General features: G+C 39.0%; 1 protein-coding gene across 4 annotated transcripts in view; it reads left to right on the top strand.

Annotated features, from left to right (window-relative positions):
• The window catches only part of CTNND2 (catenin delta 2), a 904,171-nt gene that overhangs the window by 473,642 nt on the left and 407,084 nt on the right, over positions 1–23,445 (top strand). For all 4 annotated transcript variants that reach the window (XM_027605522.1, XM_027605518.2, XM_027605519.2 and 1 more), the window contains 2 exons: positions 19,275–19,309; positions 19,703–19,819. In XM_027605522.1, coding sequence (XP_027461323.1) covers positions 19,275–19,309; positions 19,703–19,819 — 152 coding nt within the window. The remainder of the gene's footprint in view (positions 1–19,274; positions 19,310–19,702; positions 19,820–23,445) is intronic.

Genomic DNA, 23,445 nt, shown 5'->3' on the forward strand with positions numbered 1-23,445 from the left:
ATCTGAGATTTTCTCTCTCCCAATACAAATTGCATTTGTCAGTTTTGACATTATACATCAGATTCTGGATTTAATCCTTCTCACTGAGGCATTGCTCTAATAAACATGCCTGACTCGAGATTATTTGCTTTTTCTTGATTACTTCCAGGGATGGTGAGCTTCCTCTCTCTCTGGGAATAAATTTCCACTCAGATGGCTCAAATTATAGAAGGGTCTCTATAACGAGTGAATTTGTCTCCCATTCACCTGCTGCCTATTGTCCTGTGCCTACACGTCACCAGCAGTGTGAGGCGGGAACTGTGTCTTGAAGTGTTTGGTTCTCCCACCTCACCAGCACCCACAAGGAGCTCGAGGAAGAGAGCGAGCCTTCGCTCGCCCGCACAGACCCGCCCTTCACGTATTTGAAGGCACTGAGCTCTACCCTGCAGACTTCCCTGTCCTGCCGCCGTTCTCGCAAAACTCCTCCCCTGGTACGTTCAAAACGCAGTTCATCCTCGTCATTATGCAGGAATACTGAAGTCCTCTTTAGTAAGCACTCGAGGAGCCAGGAAGTGGGAACATTTCACCCCCAGGGAATGTGAAAGCAAGACCCTCTCTCCAAAGCAAGCCCAGACCAGAAATAAAGTCCTGTAGGAAATTCTTCCCTCCCTAAGGTTATTTGAATTACAAGACTTGAAAAAAATAAGGTTGATTGGCCTAGTAGCTGAATGTATGATCTGAAACCAATATTCACACTATAAATACTATGAAATCTGTGATGTTGGGGTTGCACAGTAATTCAATTATGAGTATTCTTCCAATAGAGCAGGAGTTGGCAAACTACAGGCTGAGGGCCGAATCTGTCCTGCTAGCTGTTTTTGTAAATAAAGGTTTATGGGAAGCCAGCCGGGCCTGTTGGTTTGGGGGTTGTCTACCGCAGCTCCAGCACTTGTACCACAGGTGAGTGACTACAATAGAGACCTGCTTGCCCACAAAGTCTCACACAGCTGCCCTTTACGGAAAAAGGGTTTGCCAGCCCCTAAATAGAAGATCAACCAAAATAGACTTTCTTGTAACACCGAATAGCTCAGGTATTTCTGTAGTAAAATAAATATTTCATTTTTAGATGAGTATTGGTAAAAGGCGATCTCAAGCAGGGTGTCAGTTATCGACTGGGTATATGTTACTCCTGTACGTGCTGTATTTTCTATGCAGTTATCCAGTTAGAGCAGGTTGTATACGCTCCTTACTTGGGGAATTTGCTTTTTCCATTCACATGGACAGACAACGTTTTTGAGCCAGGAATATGAAATGCATTCTTTTCCCAATTGCTAATGCTCTAGGTAGTTGTTTTCCAGCATTTAATTATGAAAAACATTAAACACATGGGGCACCCGGGTGGCTCAGTCAGTTAAGTGTCTGACTCTTGATTTCTGCTCAGGTCATGATCTCAGGGTCGAGAGATCGAGCCCTGTGTTGGAGAGCCCGCCTGAGATTCTTTCTCTAAAACAAAACAAAACAAAAAATGGAAGGAAGAAAAAGAAAAAAATTTAAACAGAAAAGTTGAAAGAATTTTACAGTGAACATCCATATGCCCACCACCTACCTCCTACCACTAAGTTTGATATACTTGATTAATCACATATGTATTCATCTATGTGCCACTTAGTGTATGCTATTTGTTATATGACAAATGCTATTTGTCATATAACAAATGTTATCTGTTGTTGCATTTCAAAAAAATCACAGACATCAGTACACTACCCTCCCGGATACTTCAGCGTGCGTATCAATAACTAGAGTTTATTATTTATTTCCAGTTCCTATTTTTTCCCTTTGAAGTACAACTTTCATACAAGGAAAGGCACAAATCTCAAATGCACCATTCAACAAGTTTTAATAAAGGAAAAAAACGGGTAACCCAAACCTCCATCAAGATACAGACATTGCACATCACCCCAGGAAGCTGATCCATGCCCCTTACCTGCAAACCTCACCCCTACTCTCTCATAGGCAACTACTGTTGTTTTGGTTTTTTTCTACCATAAACTAGTTTTGCCTACATGAGAATTCCATATTAAAGGGTACAAAGAGTGTGTGTCATCTGCTGTCTTTTTTTCATTGAACATGAAGCTCTTGGATTCATCATGCTTTTGAACATATGAATAGTGCTTTTTGTTCACCATTTAACAGCATTCCTTGTATAAATACAGCACAAATTACTTACTTGTTCTTCTATTGGTGAGCATTTGGGCTCTTTCCAGTTTGGGGCTATTATAAATAAAGCTGCCAAGAACATTCTCGTACAAGTCTCTTTGTATATGTATGTTTTGTGTTTCTGGGGAAGGTATCTAGGATTGATATCACTGGATCGGATCATTGAGTAGGTGTGTGTTTAGTTTTATAAGAAGCCGTCTGAGTTGCAAGAGCCACACGCTCTTCCAGCTGAGCCAGTCAGGCGCCCCCCAAATATCACCTTTTAGCTTAAGTCGCGCTCCCCATCCCCATCCCTGCATTTCACCACCACCCCAGCAAGGGAAGAAGTATTTCTCTGGCTGAATTACATTCTGCAGAGCTTAGCTATAGTGTTGTCTAGAAATGTTTAACTGACTCAAATAAGTTATTGATTTTTATTTTTCTTTCATCTTTAGTTCCTGTTAGATATCTGCCAAGTCAATATTCCCATGGGATTCTCCTCCCTTCTCCTGTTCAGTTCTTTCCCATCATTTCTTGCAAGATCAGGCTCAAATCACATTTTTACCCAGATAATCTATCTTGGTGAAATTCACTTCATTTTTTTTTTACAAAGTCTTTGCCATCATATGCCCAGTTTATGCTAGCTTGTAACACCGTCTGCATTACCTACTATTAATTTATAGTTTTATACATCATTTCTATGGCAAAGTGTATTTTTTCTCAAGGTAACAGGCCCTAAACATTTTACTTCTTTTTAAATCTCAACTCCAGAAACTCATGGTTTGGAGCTTGGCTAGTGTGTATTCACTTTAATTCATTGAAAAAATGAAATAAAAAAGAAGATTGATTTACTCAGGATCCAAAAATCAGGTAGTTAAATGTTCCACCCTGTGTTTCTTTTTTCAATATTTATTTATTTTAGAGAGAGAGAGAGAGAGAGAGAGAGCACAAGTGAGCTGGGAGGGGGGCAGAGGAAGAGAGAGAGAATCCTGAAGTGGACTCCCCGTTGAGCCCGGAGCCAGACGCAGGGCTCAATCCCAGGACCCCCGAGATCATAACCTGAGCTGAAAGTTACAAAGCATCATTTTAATGATTCTGCTGCATTTCCATGGCCTAAGCAGGTCATTAAATAAAAGGCAGGGGGAGAAAGAGACCCCCCCGTTTGTCAGTGAATGAAGTGGCAGAATTTGTGGTTAACTGTGATCCATCACATGCATTCCTGACATAAGTATATCTAGTTTAACTTGCTAGACTTGTTTAAGGAGGATTGGCTGCTACATTGGCACTGCAGGGTATTAGTCCAAGAGCTAAGGGCTCACCCTTTCTGTGGACTTAATAATACTTTTTTTAGCTGAATTCCCCTCGAGAGCTCTTTGTCATTTTTAGCTCAGCCTGCAGGAGCACAGGCCTGGGGGAGGTGAGCAATGTAACACCTTCCACCAAAAGAGGGCTCGGAAAGAGAAGAAGTTCTGTAAAAATCCTCTCCGAAATGACATAACGTCGGTAAAGAAGATCTGCCTAATACTATTTTATGTTATGTAAAGCTGTTTCTACTGACCAATTTGCAATAGGCAGGATATATTTATTATTATTTTTTCAAGTAATGAGGATATATTTCAAGGACCCAGCCACATTAAACTGCTCAATCTCAATGAGATGCACAGCCTGAATTTATGCCCTGACAGGGTAGAGTTCTGAATCTCTGGAAAGGAGAAGAAAAGTATGACCCCTGTATTTACTTTATTTTATTTTTCTAATTTTTTTAAGTTTTTATTTAAATTCCAGCTAGTTAATTTTCCTCTGCACTTATAATGACCTGTGCAAGGGGGTGATAACCCACTTTCTGGGCTCTCATCATTTCACTTTTTTAAAAAGATTTTATTCATTTATTCATTCATTCATTCATTCATTCATTCATTCATTTGAGAGAGGGAGAGAGAGAGTGCACACATGAGCAAGGGGAGGGAGAGGAAGAGGGAAAGAATCCCAAGCAGACTCCACGCTGAGCACGGGGCTCAGTCTCACAATCCCAAGATCATAACTGGAGCCAAAACCAAGAGTTGGACGCTTAACTGACTGAGCCACCAGATGCCCCACATCATTTCACTTTTTTAAGGCTTTTAGAAAAATCTATACAAAATGCCTACGTCTAGTTTCTATGTTGCATTTTCTGCGAGAAGGGCTCATTAAAGTAATTTATCAGGGGCTCATATGACTTAGAAATGGGTCTAATAGGAGCTAAACCAACACCACCAACTCATTTCATTTAGACCTTTAAGCACATTACATGATGCAGATTTTGTCAGTTCCTCTCTAGCCAGATTAAACCAACAAATTAGAGATGAAGGATGTCCTCACTGCCTATGAATTTCCTGAGCTTCTCCATCAAGGCTCCCTCTGGAGTCCTGATTTGCCCTATTGCCTTAAACCAACATGAAGGCCTCAGAAGTAGAACAGGGACATGCTAATGACAACTGCCACTGATGAGTTCTGATTTATCTGTGTGTAATTGTCCCCAATTAGAAACCACTAGGAACACATCATAGAACATTTATAAGTGAAAACAGTGTTTCATTTAACAGGAAGCTTGAGTGAATGAAATATGATCATAGGCTCAATTAAAAAGAGGAAAATTAGTTTGTTCAAGTCCATAGGATGAACAGAATTTAACAATTAAAAAAAGAGATTATCATATAGTGGTGTAAGATGTAGTGCTACTTGAAAATGATAGATTTTCCCTACCCCCACAGAGCAATAGTTTTGCCCACTGTGGCCTCCTCTTGAATCCAAATGTATACTGAACTTAGGAAAAAAAATGGTAATCTATAAATTTAGGTACATAAAAATATAATTAAAATTTCATTGCTTTTATAAAAAGATTTGTCATGGTGCACCATTAAATAATATGTGCTTTGATAATTTCATATATAGGGTAACTGATAGCTTAGCAGCTGATTAGTGATTGTTTTTATTCTAATCGAGGTTGTACAAATCAAAACACTCACTAGGTAGATTACTTTATTCCACTGACGTTCTATGATAGAAGTATAATAAGAGAGTTTTAGTCCCTCTTTGTCACGATGCAATTCTAAAGAAGAGAAAATTCAGTGAAACAAATGAAAGGACACTTTGAATATGAGTCGAAGTCTTGGCTTGTACTAACTGTGCTGATCTTCGTTTATGAACGAATGTTTGATGAATGCTAGGCAACGAGCTTTATACTATGGAATACAGAGATGAATACTGTTTGGTTTCTTGTCCTCAGGGAGCTCACAGTCTAACCAAGTATTAAAAACAAGTCATTGGGGGCGCCTGGGTGGCTCAGGCAGTTAAGCATCTGCCTTCAGCTCAGGTCCTGATCCCAGGGTCCTGGGATCGAGCCCCGTGTCAGGCTCCTTGCTCAGCGGGGAGTCTGCCTCTCCCTCTGCCCCTCCCTCCAACTCTCTTTCTCTCTCAAATAAATAAATAAAATCTTTATTAAAAAATAAACACATCATTATAGTGTGTTTTGACGAGTGATAAGGCTGCTCTGGGGTCTCAGACGATGCAGAGCCTCAGTCAGCCTGGACGTCTAAAGCAGGTGGCTGAGGCTGGGTCCTCAAAGTGGGTCAGAGGAGTCCTCATACACCAAGCAGGTTCTGCAAAGGAGCCTGGATTTGATCTCCCAGGCAATGGGAAACCACTGAAGGCTTTTGAACTAGGGCTTCCCATGATCAGCTTTCTGCTTTGGGATGTTGATGTCAGTGACATGGTGGATATTTTTGTTTGTTTGTTTCTTGGTGTCTATTTATTTATTTTATTTCATTTTTTTAATTATTATGTTAATCACCATACATTACATCATTAGTTTTTGATGTAGTGTTCCATGATTCATTGTTTGTGCATAACACCCAAGTGCTCCACGCAGAATGTGCCCTCCTTAATACCCATCACCAGGCTAACCCATCCCCCCACCCCCTCCCCTCTAGAACCCTCCGTTTGTTTTTCAGAGTCCAATGTCTCTCATGGTTCGTCTCCCCCTCCGATTTCCCCCCCTTCATTCTTCCCCTCCTGCTATCTTCTTCTTCTTCTTTTTTTTTCTTTTTTTAACATATAATGTATTATTTGTTTCAGAGGTACGGGTCTGTGATTCAGCAGTCTTGCACAATACACGGTGGATGATTGATAGGAGCAAGACAAGGCTACAGGCATAGAATTAGGAGAAAGGGGTTGGTGGAGTGAACTGGAGGAGAGATAGGGAAGGACTGGTTGATATTCCGTCTGTGCCTAGGACCTTCATGTGTATTTTCATTTAATCCCCACAATAGCAATCTGCGGTAGCTCGTGTTTAGAGCCAGTTATATAATCTGCAACAATCAGTGCAGAATGAGAACACGGGATGTGGAATGCCGTTAAAGGTACTAAAGAGATACTAAAGCTTTTCCTTTCTCCCATGCGCTCCCACGCTCCCTCTCTCTCCTTGTCATGATGTGTTTAATTTACTATGTAATGTCATTCTAAGTAAAGAAAAATTAAAATTTTAAACTATTGGCACAAATTATTCCACTTATCTTTGTATTGCGCAATGCCAGATTTAAATGCAAATATAGGAGTGCTGAATTTGTATGCAGAATCACTGAAATGATACAATTCATATTTAATAGCCCATACATGCATACGTACTTCGTTCTCAGCAGACCAGTGGAAACAGCACCCAAATTTACCTGTTTTTTTTTTTTTTTCACTTCTCAATATGCACAATTCTACTAACATTGTCTTACTGAAGAGTAAGGAAGGACTGAAAGGAAATAGAACTGTGGGTTGCCATATCTTTTGCTTTCCTTCTAGGTCATCATTTTTAGCATAAATAGTTGGCAGACATAGGAGAGTAACATGAGTAAGAAAGGATGTGATAGGGTTCAATGACTGTTCACGGTTCTTAGAACATCCTTGCCTTTCTTATTTCAAAGCAAGTTCTGGTTTGAAGGGTAAGCATGGCCTTTTGGGGCAGTCAGCACTCCTGCTTACTCAGTCAGAAACATCCATGCTTACCTGGGACTCACCTTGAGTCTTACTTAGCTCCCACAACACATTATGGGTCCGATAGGGCCTTGCAAGCGTTCTGTGAATGAGACAGCCCAGAATAGAACGACACACACATTATGCATGTCCACTCCACTCATGTGCATGTTCCAGTGTTCCCCTTGCAAAACACAAGTTCAAAGATAGGGGGCCCTCTGAGTGTGGGACAGTTGTAATTTGGGACAACGGCCAGGTCTTACTCCCATGGAGCCCACCCTGGTAATGTTGTCTCGGCACCTAGGAGGAGACAGAGATTACAGAGGGATGTGACTTTGCATGTTCCCCTCAGGCTGTGGGGAGTCTGTGGTGGTAATGAAAATGTTACTCGGTGATATTTGTGAAAGAACAATACGGCAGACTTTATTCAAGGCGTGGTGGGGCGGGGGCTGCCACAGTGGGGTTTGCAGTAGGGGAAAGAGATAGCACCTGACTCCGAATACTACAAGGAAAAATGGAATTTAAAGCCAAGGAGCAGGGTGGGGGTCAGTGGATGGAAAGTTACTCAGAGGAACCATCAGGAGCAGGTTGGGGGCGGGAGGGATTCTGCCTAACTGCCTAACTGACTTAACAAGATTCATGCTGAAGGCAAGCAAGCCAGGTGAGCGGACATCCCCTGGGGGACGGTAGAGGGTAGAGAACCAATCAGATATGGCGGGTGGTCAGACATCAAGCGTGGGGGATTCTGGTTAACCTGACTCGGCAGGATTCTTGCTAGAACTAGACTCTGCAAGGAAGGAGGTGAGAGCCCACTACTGAAACCTAGTCAAAAAGAGAGTTCACAGGAGCCTAACTGAAGTCTGATCAAGGAGAGAATCCTTGTCGATGGCAAGCTACATCTACCCTTAGGCAGAGAGCTCTTTATAGCACCAGGAAAGAGAACACAAAAAGCCCCGACGACAGCAACCGTAAAGGGAGTGGGTTTCGAGGCACATTTACGGTGGAGAAGGGATAGGTACATGCTAAGGATCTCAAAAATGATTTGGGGGAAGATACGCTTTAAATATCTTAACATTAATAGATCTTTCAATTCGTGGATTTTTAAATGGTTTTATCCGTTTAGCAGGCAGTACAATTGTTTGGTGAGCTGTCACATGCAAATGCCCATTCTTTCTTAAAAGGAAGACTCAGGACAAATCAAGGGGCCCTGTGACCAGAAGGTAGGGAGGGAAGGTGGGGAGGCTGAGCCAGCTTTTCAGTTTCAAGCATCAGGTAGTATAAGTGCTGGAAAGAAGGCAACTCTCCATATATGATTTTTTCCCCTACCACCATAAATATGGAAAGCAACAGACAGATGTAATCAAGGAAACCAATTTTCAGGAGCCGGGGTAGTGGGGTAGGGGGTTGCGGAAGCAGACTGGCACTGGGGCGCGCCCCTCCCCCCATGAATTAGCAGGAGAAACAGGAGCCTGTCTGCCAGGTTCAAGCCTAACGTGAATGAATATGCTTCCGGAGAGCCAATGAATTGTATCATGTGAGGCCTCTTGGACTCACGTAGAATGCATTCAGACTTGTATTTTGTTTGCTCTGGTTCTGTAAGCCAAAATACCATTTTAATTTTCCCCCAAAAACATATGGCAATGGAAGCGAATACAGGGTCCTGATGAGTAGGGAGCCTAGATATAATGGATAAATTTTCATTCAGAAGCAGCACGATCCCTTGCATCTGACTGGCAGTGGGCAGTATGATTGGTATATTATGCTCCAGGGATAATGCCTTCATTCACAGAACAAAGCAGAAAAGAGCCCAGGGCAGAGTCGCTTGAGTTCTGCCTACCGAGGAAGAACAAAAGGGATAATCAGAAGTTCACAATGGTTTCTTTTTTTTTTTTTCTTATTTCTTCCTTCTTTGTTCCTTCCTTCCATTCCCTTTACTCCACTCTTCCCAAGGTTCTTTGAATCCTAGTTTAATTATTATATGGGAATAAATGAATGGCATATTGCATGTAGAGAAAACAGTTCAGGGAAAAGAAAAGAAAGCAGACCAAACCCTACCCCACTATTTTTTTAACCTTTTGGTTTTGAAACGATTATAGATTCATGGGCAGTCACAAAATAAAACGCACAGACACATATCCTGTAACTTCTCCCAGTTCCCATCAATGGCAACATCAGTGGGGTAACTGTGTAACACAGTATCACAACCAGGAAACTGACATTGGTACAATCTGGGATTTCCCCCGTTTTAATTAGCTGCATTCCCGTGTGCACGTGTGTGTGTGTGCACGTGTGTGTGTGTGTGTGTGTGTGTGTGTGTGTGTGTGTGTGTGTGTTTAGTTCAGTGCAGTCTTATCACATAGGAGCTTTGTGTAACCACCACCACAATAAGATGCAGGATGATTCCAGCACCATAAGACTTCCTCTTACCCCTTGTGGTCACACCCATACTCATCCTCCATCCCGGAGCCCTGGCAACTACTGATCTATTCCCTAGTTCTATAATTCTGTTATTTCAAGAATGTTATTTATCAGGGCACCTGGGTGGCTCAGTTGGTTAAGTGACTGCCTTCAGCTAAGGTCATGATCCTGGAGGCCCGGGATCGAGTCCTGAATGGGGCTCCCTGCTCAGCAGGGAGTCTGCTTCTTCCTCTGACACTCCCCTCTTCTCATGCTCGCTCTCAAATAAATAAATACAATCTTTTTAAAGAAAAGAATGTTATTTATCTTTTTCACTCAGCATAATTCCCTTGAGATCCCTCCAAACTGCTGTTTAATACATCTATCAATAATCCATTTCTTTTTATCGCTACATTCTTCTCCTTGGTGTGGATGTATTTGCTTGTTTAACCATTCACCTGTTGCAGAACATTTGGTTGTTTCTAGTTTGGGGCATTTATGAATAAACTATCAACATTTGTGTGCCCATTGAACGTTTGAATGGAACCTTCAAATGGTTTTAAAAGCCACTGCTGCTCATAAGGAAGTAAAGATCTATAATTCTGTGAGAGTTATTCACAAACATTACATGATTTCTGCTCCATAAGGACAGGGAAATTGAAACTTATTTTTACAAATCATCTGTTGCTACTCGAAGACAGAAAACAAAAGATTCAGACTTCTCTTTTCTGTGAAACAGGCAACGGTTATTTGCATAAATTTCCATTAAATACCTAAGAGGTGTTAGCTTCACTTATATTAATAAAATCATATCACTTTCAGTCAAACTCAATACTCAGGGTTTGACATATCTGTAATAGATAACACACTTATGAAGCAAGAACAGGTGAAAGAAAAGCTGGAGCAAATCAGTGCATTTTATTTTTTTATTTTTTTAAAGATTTTATTTATTTGATGGGGGGGTGCAGCACAAACAGTGGTAGTGGCAGGCAGAAGGAGAGAGAGAAACAGGCTCCCCGCTGAGCAGGGAGCCCAACGTGGGGCTCGATCCCAGGACCCCAGGATCATGACCTGGGCTGAAGGCAGATGCTTAACCACCTGAACCACCCAGGCGCCCCAGATCAGTGCATTTGAGAGGAACAGAGGAGTGAGGGACACCCCCACACACAGAATCTCACACATGATCCCAAGAAGCTAGGAAAACATAAACTTGACCCTTCCTTTTGTCCAGAGATGTCCCCAACGCTAAGGAGCTCCCTTCACTGAGAGGACCCTAACAACAGAGATAATTCTGGGAGACTGCAAAAGACTGAAATTTGGAACATCTGAGAACATTCGTATACATAACACCTCTGTCAGCAGACAAACCCATTATTCTTATCCTCTTCTCCTGCCTAAGAAATCAATTATTAATGACCGAACTGCAAAATGCACTTGAGCTCTCTATTCACTCTCAAGATCCATGAGTGAAGCCTTTGGATTCACCAAAGATCGAGCCATGAGTTGTGAGGAACACTAAGGAGACTACCAACGTAACAATGTATAATGCAGTAGTATACACTTAGCATATAAACTGCGTAAACGATTCCAGTTTCCGGTAGTTTGGAAGACATTTCCAAATATTACAAGGTCTCAGAGTTATTTAATTAATAGTGTCCCTGGTCATCTGCAGTTGTGACTTACTACATCCCGGTTTATGGAATGCTCACAGACAAAAATATTACAATAACTTTATTGTCTAACGTGGCTGGCGTTCCAGAATTTTGCTTCAACCCCTGTAAAATTCTGATGTGCTAGTATAAGCATTTAAAAAGTGCCTAGCTCATGCATGAGAAATCTCCCAGAAAACTACAGAGGGGAAACATATGAGAATTTTCTAGTTTATAATTTACCAATTGTTCCTTCCTCTGATACAGAATTTCATACACAATCTGTCTCTTGTAATATAACTCAGTTTATGCCAAAACTAGAAAAGCGTTCAAAAAAGAGAAACTTGAAATTATGTCTTTCCCATGGTAAGAGCTTGACTTTGTGTAGATAGCACGTTTAGGGTGTTGAGCCGAGGGCTAATTCTTTGTGGTTGCTAAAAACTGGAGTATGTATTTTTGAGGGAATTAAAACAGAACAGAATTCACGTTAGTTCCCCGTTGTGTAGCTCTGGCTGGCCAGGGCACAAGCCTGGCATTGTCGCAGGACCCTGTGATAAACATTGCGACCGTGTGTATCCAGGCTACTGCATGGGAACCACTCCTAGTTGTTTAGATAACTTGTCAGTCACCAATCCCAGCAAAATTAACTTAAGGATATGAATTTCCCCTGCCTCAAACTAAAAAGAAATTAATAATAGCAATTTGGGTCTGACTTATTTTCTTGCAAGGTTTTGAAAATAACAAATGGACTTTTAAGGTTTTGCTTTGTTTTTTGTTTTTTGTTTTACTACAGCAAGAACGGTGGCAGGTGCCGCAGAGAGAGGCATTCTGTGCAGGACTGATGGGCAAACGTATGGTTTAAAAGTGAATTATCTTTCTGTGGAAATCACAGAAATCACTGCCTTTCTGTGGAAATCACAGAATCACTGCCTCTTTTTCTTTACAATGTTAGTGTAGAGAAAAGAAAAGGTGGACAAGTTAAATCGTGCAAAGCTTCTCACATTACTGGTGTCATGGTATTTATTGGTCCCCAGCATGGACAAGTTGAATTTCATATGGTGGACCCATCAAACTTCCAATTCCAAGCTGCCTATACTCTCTGAGCCTTCTGCTCTACATGTGATAATGAGAGCTTGCTTTTTTTTTTTTTTTTTTTTATGCCTTCTAGATGCCTTCTATGCTCCCGCACTATTCTGTGGGTTTTACATACATGAGTTTTCATAAGATCTCTATGGGAAATTCTAATAAATCGCCATTTTATAAATGGGGAAACTGAGGCTTAAAGAGATTAAGTTCCATGCTCCAAGTCCTACACACCTGTGCACAGTATTGACTTGAGCGCACTTTTTCACGCGATGGTTCTCCCAGCTTTGAGTGCTGGTTTCCCGCATCCCTATCAGACTAGAGTCCCAAGGAGCTGACGCTGCATTCTCTGTTCCGTATACTCAAAGCCACCGTGAGCACCTGCCAAGAATGTGTGATGACTTTGTTCCCATTTGCGCCAGGACTGGCTGTGACCAACAGCCTAGGCACAGACCACCATGCCTGGGTATTTTCTTAATGTCCTCTGTTCTCATTTCTCCATGTCTGTCCCCCAACCTAACCCTTCCACGACAGGACTGCAGTGGCTCCAAAGGATAAAATAGAGTAAGGCATAACCTACAAGCCATAAAAACCGTTCTAACAATATGTAAAATTCCATATTTGTTCAAGACCTGCCAGGCCCTGACACCTGATAAATAAATCACTTGATACAAACTAATGTATTGAACTCTCCTGGTTTGGGAGCTCTGTGGTCCTCTGGCTATCCGTTGTAGCCCTACAGACATTTTTATAATAGCTGTAAAATTATATTTTCTAATGAGAATAGGTAAAGCAGAAAGAAGATGTAAGATCTAAGAAAGAAATAAACATGCCAATGGCATGGCGGAGAGATTAGGACATTCATTTGGGATATGATACATCTAGAGACCACAAAGCAGTGGACTGAAGGGAAATCAGTTGCTCAGGAAGTTCTGGGGGAAGCAGAGTTGCTCACCAATCCTAACAAATTCGGTCTGGGTACAGTGCACTGAGCTAAGAGGGCAGCCCAGCAACATGGGCAACCCCTTCTCAGCATTCTTACCGAGTATGTTACATTTCCACAGTAATCTGGACTTTTGACCAATCAAATATTAGTTCTGAAGCCATTTACTTCACGCTAGCTCCTCTGGCTTCTGTTTTAGGTACATTGCTTAACTTGAAAGCAAACTAACAACACCAAAAAATCCCTCATAGTTCCTTACCTTTATTTCATTTTGAATCATATTGTGAGCAATAATACACCACATGCTACAGTGTTGGGATTGATGCTCTGGGCATCAGAAAGCTGAAAAGGAAAATCAGAAAAGATATTTGCGCTGGTTCATGACAGACAGAGTTGCTCTGGTATTGCGTGGCTTTGTGTCTTTTCCTGACGTTAAGCAAACCCCCTGAACTTTCATATATTTATTTATTTATTACAAGTAGCCTGGAGGAGGATAAGGAGACTATCATGCTGGAAATAATAAGGGTGAAAATCACTTCTCAAGGATCTCAGAGGTTATTCTTCGGTATAAACTAGTTTTTCCCCAACATCATGCCCGCAGAACTTGGAAGTTATTGGTGGCTCACTTGAAATGTTTTAAGCTTATATCAAAGCAGCAAAAGTGATCGTGTCACTTTTATAACCAAGAAAATGGAGACAAAAGCAATTATAGCTCTAAATCCATTATTTCCCTCTATTATTTGGACTTATATTTCAGATTTTTTTTGCATTATTTGAATTCCAACTATGAGTGATTCTAACAGTGGTGGGGGTTTATGTGGAACTGAGTTACAAGGATTTACCTAAGCATTTAACTAAACATGTTTCTAAATGTAAGAATCATGATGTTATTTATTCCAAGTACCTAAGGCATTCCTAAATTAATGCTAACATTTTCCGTCATTTTTCATGAAGTAAAACATTAAGGATAAAAGAGAAATTCCCTTTTTACCCCCTCTCAGGCATTTCTCTCTCTTCCTCAGAGGCTACCACCATCATGAATTTTGGTGTAACTTTTAATCTACATTTATATGATTTCCCTTGATAGGTAGGTAGGTAGGTAGGTAGATAGATGTAAAACCAGTTTAAACTAAAAAATAACCTTTGTGTATATATATGTGTGTGAATACATATGTGTACATATACACAATATTGTTTAGTCAGTGTTTTTAAAATTCACATAATTGGGATCAGGCAATACATATGGGAAATTTGCATTTTCCACTCTGTGTTTTGCTTTTGAGAACTACCTATGTTGATACATTATGTATTTGGCTAATTTATTTTAACTGCTGAATAGTGTTGATCCCGTATATAGGTATGCAATCACAGTACTATATTTGTCCATACCCTATTATTGATCCTGTAGGTTGTTACCATGTTCTTGCTACTGCCAACATGTGGGCATGAACAGTCTTGTCCAGGTGTCCCGAGCATAGGTGTGCAGGTTTCCCTAGAAGCTCTGCCTACAAGCGGAATTACTGAGTGATTGGGCATCTGCATATAAAACATTACCAGATTTTGCCTCATTGCTCACCCCAGTCTCTGATTTACTCTTTCATGTACAATGTATGAGAGTTTCTTATTTCCCCAACTCCTCTCCAGTAGAGAATACTGTCAGACTTCCTAGTTGTTTGATAGCCTGTGCAATATAAAGAATTGTCTTGTGTTTAGTTTATATTCTTTCAATGGCTAATAGATTTGAGTATCTTTTAATATGTTCAGTGACCATCCTGATTCTTGATTTTTTTTCTTCTGTGCATCAGCGACATATATATTTATTGACCTCTCTCCTATTTGACCTTTTAATCTTTATCTTAAAATGATTTGTGGGAGTTACTTTAATGTTCTGGAAGCTAACCCTTTTAAGTTATATGCATTGCAAATATCTTCTCCCAGGACATGGCTTGTTTTTTACAACTTGGTTTATGGTTTTATGTTTATGTTTTTGTTTTTATCACATAGGAGTTTAATTTTTATGTCGCCACATGTGTGGAATGCAGCCTCTAGAACAGGATACCCAAGGTCATAATCCTGCCTCCACAGCTTGCTGGAGGTGGGACTTCCGGCAAGTTCTTGAACATTTTACCTCAGTTTCATTATCTGTAAAATGGGAAAACAGTACCTGTCTCAAAGCTGTTGTCATGAATATTAACTATAAATCAGTTAGAATATTGTCTGGTTTAAAGTGAGAACTACCTAAGTGTTACCTACTGGGATTTGTGCTTTTAAAAAATCAATATGTCATTTATTTACTGAGACAGAGAGCAAGTGAGAGAGAGAGCACGAGTGGGGGAGGGAGGCAGAGGGAGAGGGAGAAGCAGACTCCCTGTTGAGTGGGGAGCCCGAAGTGGGGCTCGATCGCAGGACCCCAGAATTATGACCTGAGCTGAAGACAGATGTTTAACCAACTGAGCCACCCAGGTGCCCCAGGATTGGTGCTTTTAATATATTATTGTTTTAAAAACTGTTTCCTAGCACTACTGATTTATGTACATATTTATCTATATGTTTAAAAGTTAAATGTTAGGTAGTCTTTGTTATTTTGCTCATAATAATTGGGTTCTGGAACTTGTACATAGTTATGTTTAAATACATACTGACTACTCTAAATTACATCTCTATTTTATTAAATTTAATTCTTTACAGATTACTTGTATTTCAAGAAACAGCATTTCGGTAGTAAAGCAAACTTCATTTTCTAAAATTTAACATGCATGGGAGTTACAACTGCTTCAGAAATAACTTTTATATTATACTAAATTGAACGATATAATTGGGAGAAAGTTCACCATGAGTAATTCCTAAACAGCTGAAATAAGAATGTGTGGGATACAGGCATAATCTGTGTTTATCGGATGAATAAATAGTTTGTTTGCTTTTTTAAAAAGCATCCACCCAAAAGTAGTTTTAAAAGAAGGAATCAAGTGTATAAGATATACAATTGCATAAAATCCCCTAACAGAGCGAGTAAAGTGTGCACTTAATGGAAATAAAATCCAAACCAAGTTTCTCTTGGGACTTCTATTTTCTGTGATCACTCATACTTTTAATGCATTTTAACTGTACTAAAGGAATCAGGAAACCTTTTAAATGATTAATGCTCTTTATCTGGCCAAAAGGAAGGTTCCCTCCGCTTTGAGAGGATTGTTCCATCATATTCACTGGGAATGGTATTCTTTCAATTGCAATACAAAATGTCTCTTCTTATTTCTGTTGCATCATAAAATCGAAACACTTTTGAAAGAGATGAGCAAAAAGTAAATATTATATAAAACTGGGATGCGTAGTCATACACATGAAATCGCCCATTATTGTAGATGAGCAGATACATCTCACAGGTTGAGTAAAAGCTGTCACACCACCTTATTTGTGTGAGTGACCCCAGACATTTTCTCCCCACGTGACGCTGTGGAAATGGAAGGCAGAGAAGCAAGAAACACCTTACAACCTCAAATACTGACACATTTCTGTATTCCTCAGTGTGATATTTATTCTACAGAAACAAACCCCCCTCCAGCTCCAGAGTTTTCACACAGCAGGGCTTTATTTCTCACTCATGCTGTGTCTTCTCAGGGCTGGCAGAAATCTTCCCTCCTACTCAGGGACCCATCGCAGCGGGGATCAGGAGAGAAAGACAGCATGAGGATTGCATGCTTGCCCTTCTGTGCTTGGGGCAGGAAGTGGCACTTGTCACTTCCTGTCATAGGCTTTACATGGTCCCATCTGTGTGCACGGGGGTGTGAAGTGTGCTCCACAGTGTGCCTTTGAGGAGAGGAGTCGTGAGTGCCTCCATTGACTTCCTCGTACTGCTTCAGGTGGGAAGTCACTTGAGGGTGTTTCCCTCCATGACTTTATTGTGAACGAGGAATATGAGCTGTGGAGTGGGACAGGTTAGTTTAAGTCGTTGTTGAGCTCCTTAGGATCCGTGTGGTCAAGGTATTTAACACCTATAACCCTTTATTCGCCATCTATTAGAAGAGCATTGTGGTTGACAGGAATTGGCAGAGCCAAGGTATATAGTAAGTACTTAGTGAAGGGCTATACTGGCCAAAGGAATGTAGCCTCATAGAGATAGTTGTAAATCCTGGAGGGTGTAACAAGAGAGCATTTATATTGTATCAGAAAAATATTGTATCAGTTTCCTGGGGCTGCCGTAACAAATTACCACAGCTGAGTGGCTTAAAACAAAACAAAAAATGTAGTCTCTCACAGTGTTGGAGGCCGGAAGTTCAAAATCAGCAGGGCTGTGTTCCCTGTGAAGGTTTGGGGGAGGGGAGGGGATCATTTCTTATTTCTTCCAGGTTCTGATGGCTCTAGAAATTCTTTGCTGGCTCCAGGCATTTCTTGGCTTATACATGCAGGACTCCAATTTCTCCTTCCACTTTCCTATAACCTTCTCTTCTGTGTTTCTCCATTTCTATTTCTTAGAAGGACAGTTATCGTGGGATTTAGGATGATCTCATCTGAAGACCTTTAACTTAATTACATCTACAAAAACGCTTTTTCCAAAAAGTAGCTACATGGTTTCTGGAGATTTAATGTGATCATATCTTTTGGGGGTGAGGGGCACCATTCAACCTACTATAAATATGAAAGCATTTTTTTATTCCCATATTTAAAATGCCTCTTACTCACTGACCATGCATGCAATTCTTAAAATATTGACTTCGGGATTACATTTCTGTTTAAAGTGTGAAACTTTGTAGTTCTCTATTACCACTATATAGCACATAACTTTTTGATACAAGAAAAAGTTGTGTTGGATTGAATTTGTAAAGTTATCATTTCACATATCAATTCTGTCTATAGTTTTCACCATTGTGAAACCATTTCCCAGTTTGCTAAAATGGATGGGTTGAGGAGCAAGATACCCTGTAAAAGTCACATGTCCCTTAAAGGACTATCCTTGTGTTCGTGTATATCAATCATAGCTTTTTGAACACTGATTTATACCAGAATTCCCTTTTCCTTGTCCCTCTGTAAATGTATGCAGAAGCCATCTCTGCGGTACAGATTAAAGGTCTAAAATCCACTTGCTGTTGTGCAACTGATGAGCTATTCATAGAAGCTGCTTGATCAGAACAGAGGCTTTAGTGAAATAAGTGTAGAAAATCATTCTCAAAATACCTGTCAGTAATTGGTGTCTAGATTTCTTACCAATTATTGACATACAAAAAGGGGGCATGTAGAAAGTATTTGCATATATAATGAAAGAGTTATGCATGTTTAGAAATTTTAAATTTATTTATCTATTTAATAAATCATTCAGAAGTTACCTACGTTGCCTCCATAGATGAAATCTGTGCAGTGTCTTTGGCTTATCCTGTATATGGACAACCCTTCCTACCCAGGTCGTCTTATAAAATGTATTTGTAAAGTGAGAATTTGGGAACTGTATATCCAATTGGTGGTAAAGTGTTACAATTTTTAAATTACTTAATTTAAACTAGTAATCAACTGACAGGAACTGCTCATGTGATATGTCTGGAAGAAGGTTTAGATTTAGTGTATCTTCTTTATAATGAAAAAGGAGGTTATATCTTTCCCAGACTACCTGACGAAGTCTACATGAAACTAGTCAGCCTCATATTTTAAAATAACTAAAATTGGGTAGAACTGCATCCATGTAGGAGGTATTGTAAGGGATGAGTATAATAGGTTGGGCTTTGTAAAAAAAAAAAATAAAAAAGAAGGAGCTATTCTCTGAAAATTACAGAAGAGTGTCCATTTATAATACACGAGTACCTGTGATTCAAAAGAGATATACATCAAATGGATTAAAGTTAAGATTGCATCAGAACAGAATCTCTTTTCTCAGTAAAAATAAATTAAATAAATAAATAAATAAATAAATAAATAAATAAATAAAAATAAGACACACCATGGAGCCCACAGTGCATTGCTACTCGAATGCCCCTCTGTGTCTTATAGTCTAGGGTCCTTGGTTTCAATCAGTGCATTACACCTGTGTATTCTCTTTTTTATAGTTCAGCAGAAGAGCAGTTTCACTGGCAATCACAAGGTAAGGTACAACTTCTTGATGAAACTTACACTTATTTCTACATTATGTCTTTATTGATTAATTTCCTTGTGAACTTTAGAAAAAAGACCAATAAAAATGGACACGATAAGACCACGACACTAAAATTAAATGATGTTGTGATAGCTCATGATTTCCTGAGAGTTAAGGTCTCTCAATTCCCTAGAAACTTTTTATGATTTTCGTGGATACACGGAATTCGCTGGCCTTGGCTTTTGCTACTGGTTGACCAAGAATTACAACATGAAATCTAATGAGAACTTCATGGACGTAATGTCTTTGGTTAGGATACTTTTAATTATTAAAGAGTAGCCTAAAGCTTTAATAATAACAATATCATGTGTTTATTCATCACTTGAAAATATTGTATTTCAGATGGTCAAAAAGACATCGAAGACGAACTTACAACAGGTCTTGAGCTGGTGGACTCCTGTATTAGATCACTGCAGGAATCAGGAATACTTGACCCACAGGATTATTCAACAGGTGAAAGTAAGTCAAATGACAATTATGCTTGAAGACAATTAAAATATAAGAGTATTGTTTATTCCCGTATAATTAACACAGTGAGTCATATCTAATAGGACCTCAGCCTGTGTTCATACTTGTTTTATCCATTTCACTCCACTCTCTTCTAGTTCCTTCCCACATTACCCCACCCCAACTCATGTGAGGTTAGATTACAAGCTCTCTTTTTTTAAAGTTTTTATTGTTATGTTAATCACCATACATTACATCATTAGTTTTCGATGTAGTGTTCCATGATTCATTGTTTGTGCATAACACCCAGTGCTCCACGCAGAACGTGCCCTCTTTAATACCCATCACCGGGCTAACCCATCCCCCCACCCCCTCCCCTCCAGAACCCTCAGTTTGTTTCTCAGAGTCCATCGTCTCTCATGGTTTGTCTCCCCCTCCGATTTCCCCCCCTTCATTCTTCTGTCTTAAATCAGTAATCGGCATCTAGGTTTCTTACCAATTACTGACATAGTGGTGATTCTCACCAATTCTCTGGTATCTTTTTTGGCATCTATCTAGACTATCACATTGAATGAACTCACTATATGTTTCTTTAATCAATACAGTGTCTGCTTTAAAATTAACTGTGAATGCATTACTTACACAGATCATCTTTGGTAGAGGTCTTAAACGGTATGACAATTATATAACAAAATAGAAAAACTCAATATAATATATGCAGTACTAAATGCTTAGTATTATGCTATAGTACTATGCAGTAACCCCTTGTATTTCTGTATGTGGCCGTCTTGCGTTGCATATTAACCTTAGCAGAATATTTAAAAATTTCTTCATCTCATCCTAATTACATATTTTTCAACCATAGTGGTTGAGGCTTAGGAATAAAAGTGCTCCGAATTGAAATGAGCTTCACTTTAACAAATCATAAAATCCTCTTGACTTAGTTTAATAAGATACCACAAAAAGCCAAAAACTAAATCATTAAAACGTACATCACCCTGGCAATTTCTACATCGGAAATCACTGGAGCATTTTATTTCTTCATTTAAAAAAATAAAATTTCCTCGAATACCCACCAAGGTTTGTTATTTAAAAGAAAGATACAAGAGTAAGATAACATTCCGATCTTGAGACCATTAAATTTACACATTAGTTCACTTTGTCTACAATTTTTACAATACCACTACTCTTAGGAAAGCATCATCACGAATATCTAGGTGGATTTAAACCCGTAGGCGTCCCCTCAGTAAAACTCCTAAAATAAGATGCATGATTTGTAGTATCCTTCTCCTCTGTGTTTTATATTTAAAAATGTAGAATTATTATTTCTCTCTCAGAGTCAGTAAATGTATCTCCCTTATAGGGGTGGTTGCAGTTAGAATTATATTTAATTAATTTTGAGACACACGTACTTACTTTGTTCAAGTGAGGAAAGCAGAGATAAAATAGTGTGTCTTGAGAGAGGGGGTGATACTAGATATCACATTTTTCATATAATAATAGAGAAACATATTCTGTTGTGAGTTCAGGAGAGGGGATAACCTTCAATACCCAGAAGGTGCAGAAAAAAGAAGGAAAATGTAAAATAAGAGGCAAACCAGTTAATATAGAAGGGATGAATCAGGTATATCGACTTAACACACTGTAGTTGAGCACACTGAATTCTTTGAAAAGAATAAAAATTCAAGTTTGTAATAAGCAAAGATAAAATAACTATGTGATGTTTCTAAGGGACACACTTATACTAATGAAATAAATGTTGAAGTTAAAGGAGCAAAGTAGCAACAGCAAATACAACAAACACAAACTGGGATCCGGAAGAATTTGTGAGATGAAGTGGAGTTTAATGCAGAAGCCCTAAGCAGAATCAAAGAGGAATTATCTAAGCGAAAATGTCTTGGCTTATAAAGATGCAATACACTCATACTAACAAAGTAAACATGATGCACCAAACAAAATAGTGTCTGGATATTAAAACAAAAATTATGAAGAATGAAAGGAGAAATTGATAAAAAAATACTATTGTGAGCATGCCAATAATGCCCATGTCTCAGAATCAGAATAGTGGAAGAAAAAGATGCATAAAATTGGAATAAATAATTAACAAACCGATGTAATAAATGTATCTAAAAAGTTAAATCCACTGAATTATAATATATATTTTTTATATATGTCCAGGGAATATTTAGAAACCTTGATCAGCTGTGGGGCAGTAAAGAGAATCCCAAAAATTGAGAAGTATAGAAAGGCCACATTGTTTAATAATAATCCAGTAAAATTAAAGGTAAATAAAATGATAAAATATATTCACATTAAAATTAAGAAACATGCATTTAGATCTACTGAATCAAAATAGCAATAAAACAGAAAATTACATACTATTTAAAAAGCAAATAAAGTAGCAATATTTTATAATGAAAACATAGGGGTATGGGGAAAAAACTACATTCAGAATAAATCTTAACTTTATTATTAAAAACAAAGACAAGGTAAAGGAATGTTGTACTCATTTTGGGGGAAACGTTAAAAAGGGCTAAATTAAACCAAAAGAAACTAGGGGGAGGGGACTAATAAAAGTAATGTGGAGATAAAGTAATATAAAACAAAAGAGTAGAAGAGATAAATAAAGTGACAGAAGGAATAAATCTATGAACTTTTAAATAACTTTAAATCAACTAATAATCCTCAGCTTTCCTAATTGAGACACTGTGCTACACGTGAGAGGAATGGAATGAATTTTTAGTGTTCACTTTTGTTTTCCTGTAATACATGTTCAAAAATTACCCACAAAAGACGTAGCTTTGTTACAGGAACGTTAAATACTCCAGTAGGGTTTTTTTTGGAATGTATTTGGCAACTGCTGAATTTTTGTCTTTCAGAAAGATTAGTTACTTCATGTTTTTATGTACTGGATTATCTTTTTGAAGACTCATAGGATTTTAGTTGATTGTTTTTCCTGCATGCCCCTGCCTCCTTGTTTGAGATAGGAAAAGTAACAAAGCAAAACAAAACAAAAAAAAAAAAACAGGTGATAAAATCACCACCCACAGGTTTTATGCCAAAGGATCTAAACCACAGTGAAATGCAGAATATTGTTATTCTTACATCTATTCTTAACAGTTTCAGAGTCACTTTGAGACTGAACTAATTGAGTAAATTTTAGGAAATTAATTTAAAAATACTGAGTAGGTAACTATCATTTTAGGGATCAATGATGAGTAATTTTATTTGTTTAGAAGGTCATAAAATAAAAGTTTCAATTGCTTTTGTATTTGTATCAGGGTCCAGGTGGGAAATAGATTCTACTCAATAGAGTTATACTAAAGAGAAGTTAATTCCGGGACTATTTACAAAGGAGAGGGCAAGATTAAGGGAATACAATGTCTGGGGAGTTACTTGGGTAGCAGCAACAGAGGGAAGCCCTTACCACCATCGGTCCTGAAGGAAAAGTCCAAGGAATAGTACCGGCAGAGTAAAGAGGCATGGCAGGAGCAGAAGAAAAAACGCCCTAACCTCTCTTCTTCCGCCTTCTGCTGTCCTCGTGCCTCCTATTGGCCAAATCCGATCATAAGCCAAAGAGCAAGGGACAGTCTACTTGGAGAAAAGGGCAGAGAACGACTATGCAGAGCAAAGCAAAT

This window comes from Zalophus californianus, chromosome 5 (assembly GCF_009762305.2).
Source record: "Zalophus californianus isolate mZalCal1 chromosome 5, mZalCal1.pri.v2, whole genome shotgun sequence".
In the NCBI taxonomy this organism is placed as follows: domain Eukaryota; kingdom Metazoa; phylum Chordata; class Mammalia; order Carnivora; family Otariidae; genus Zalophus; species Zalophus californianus.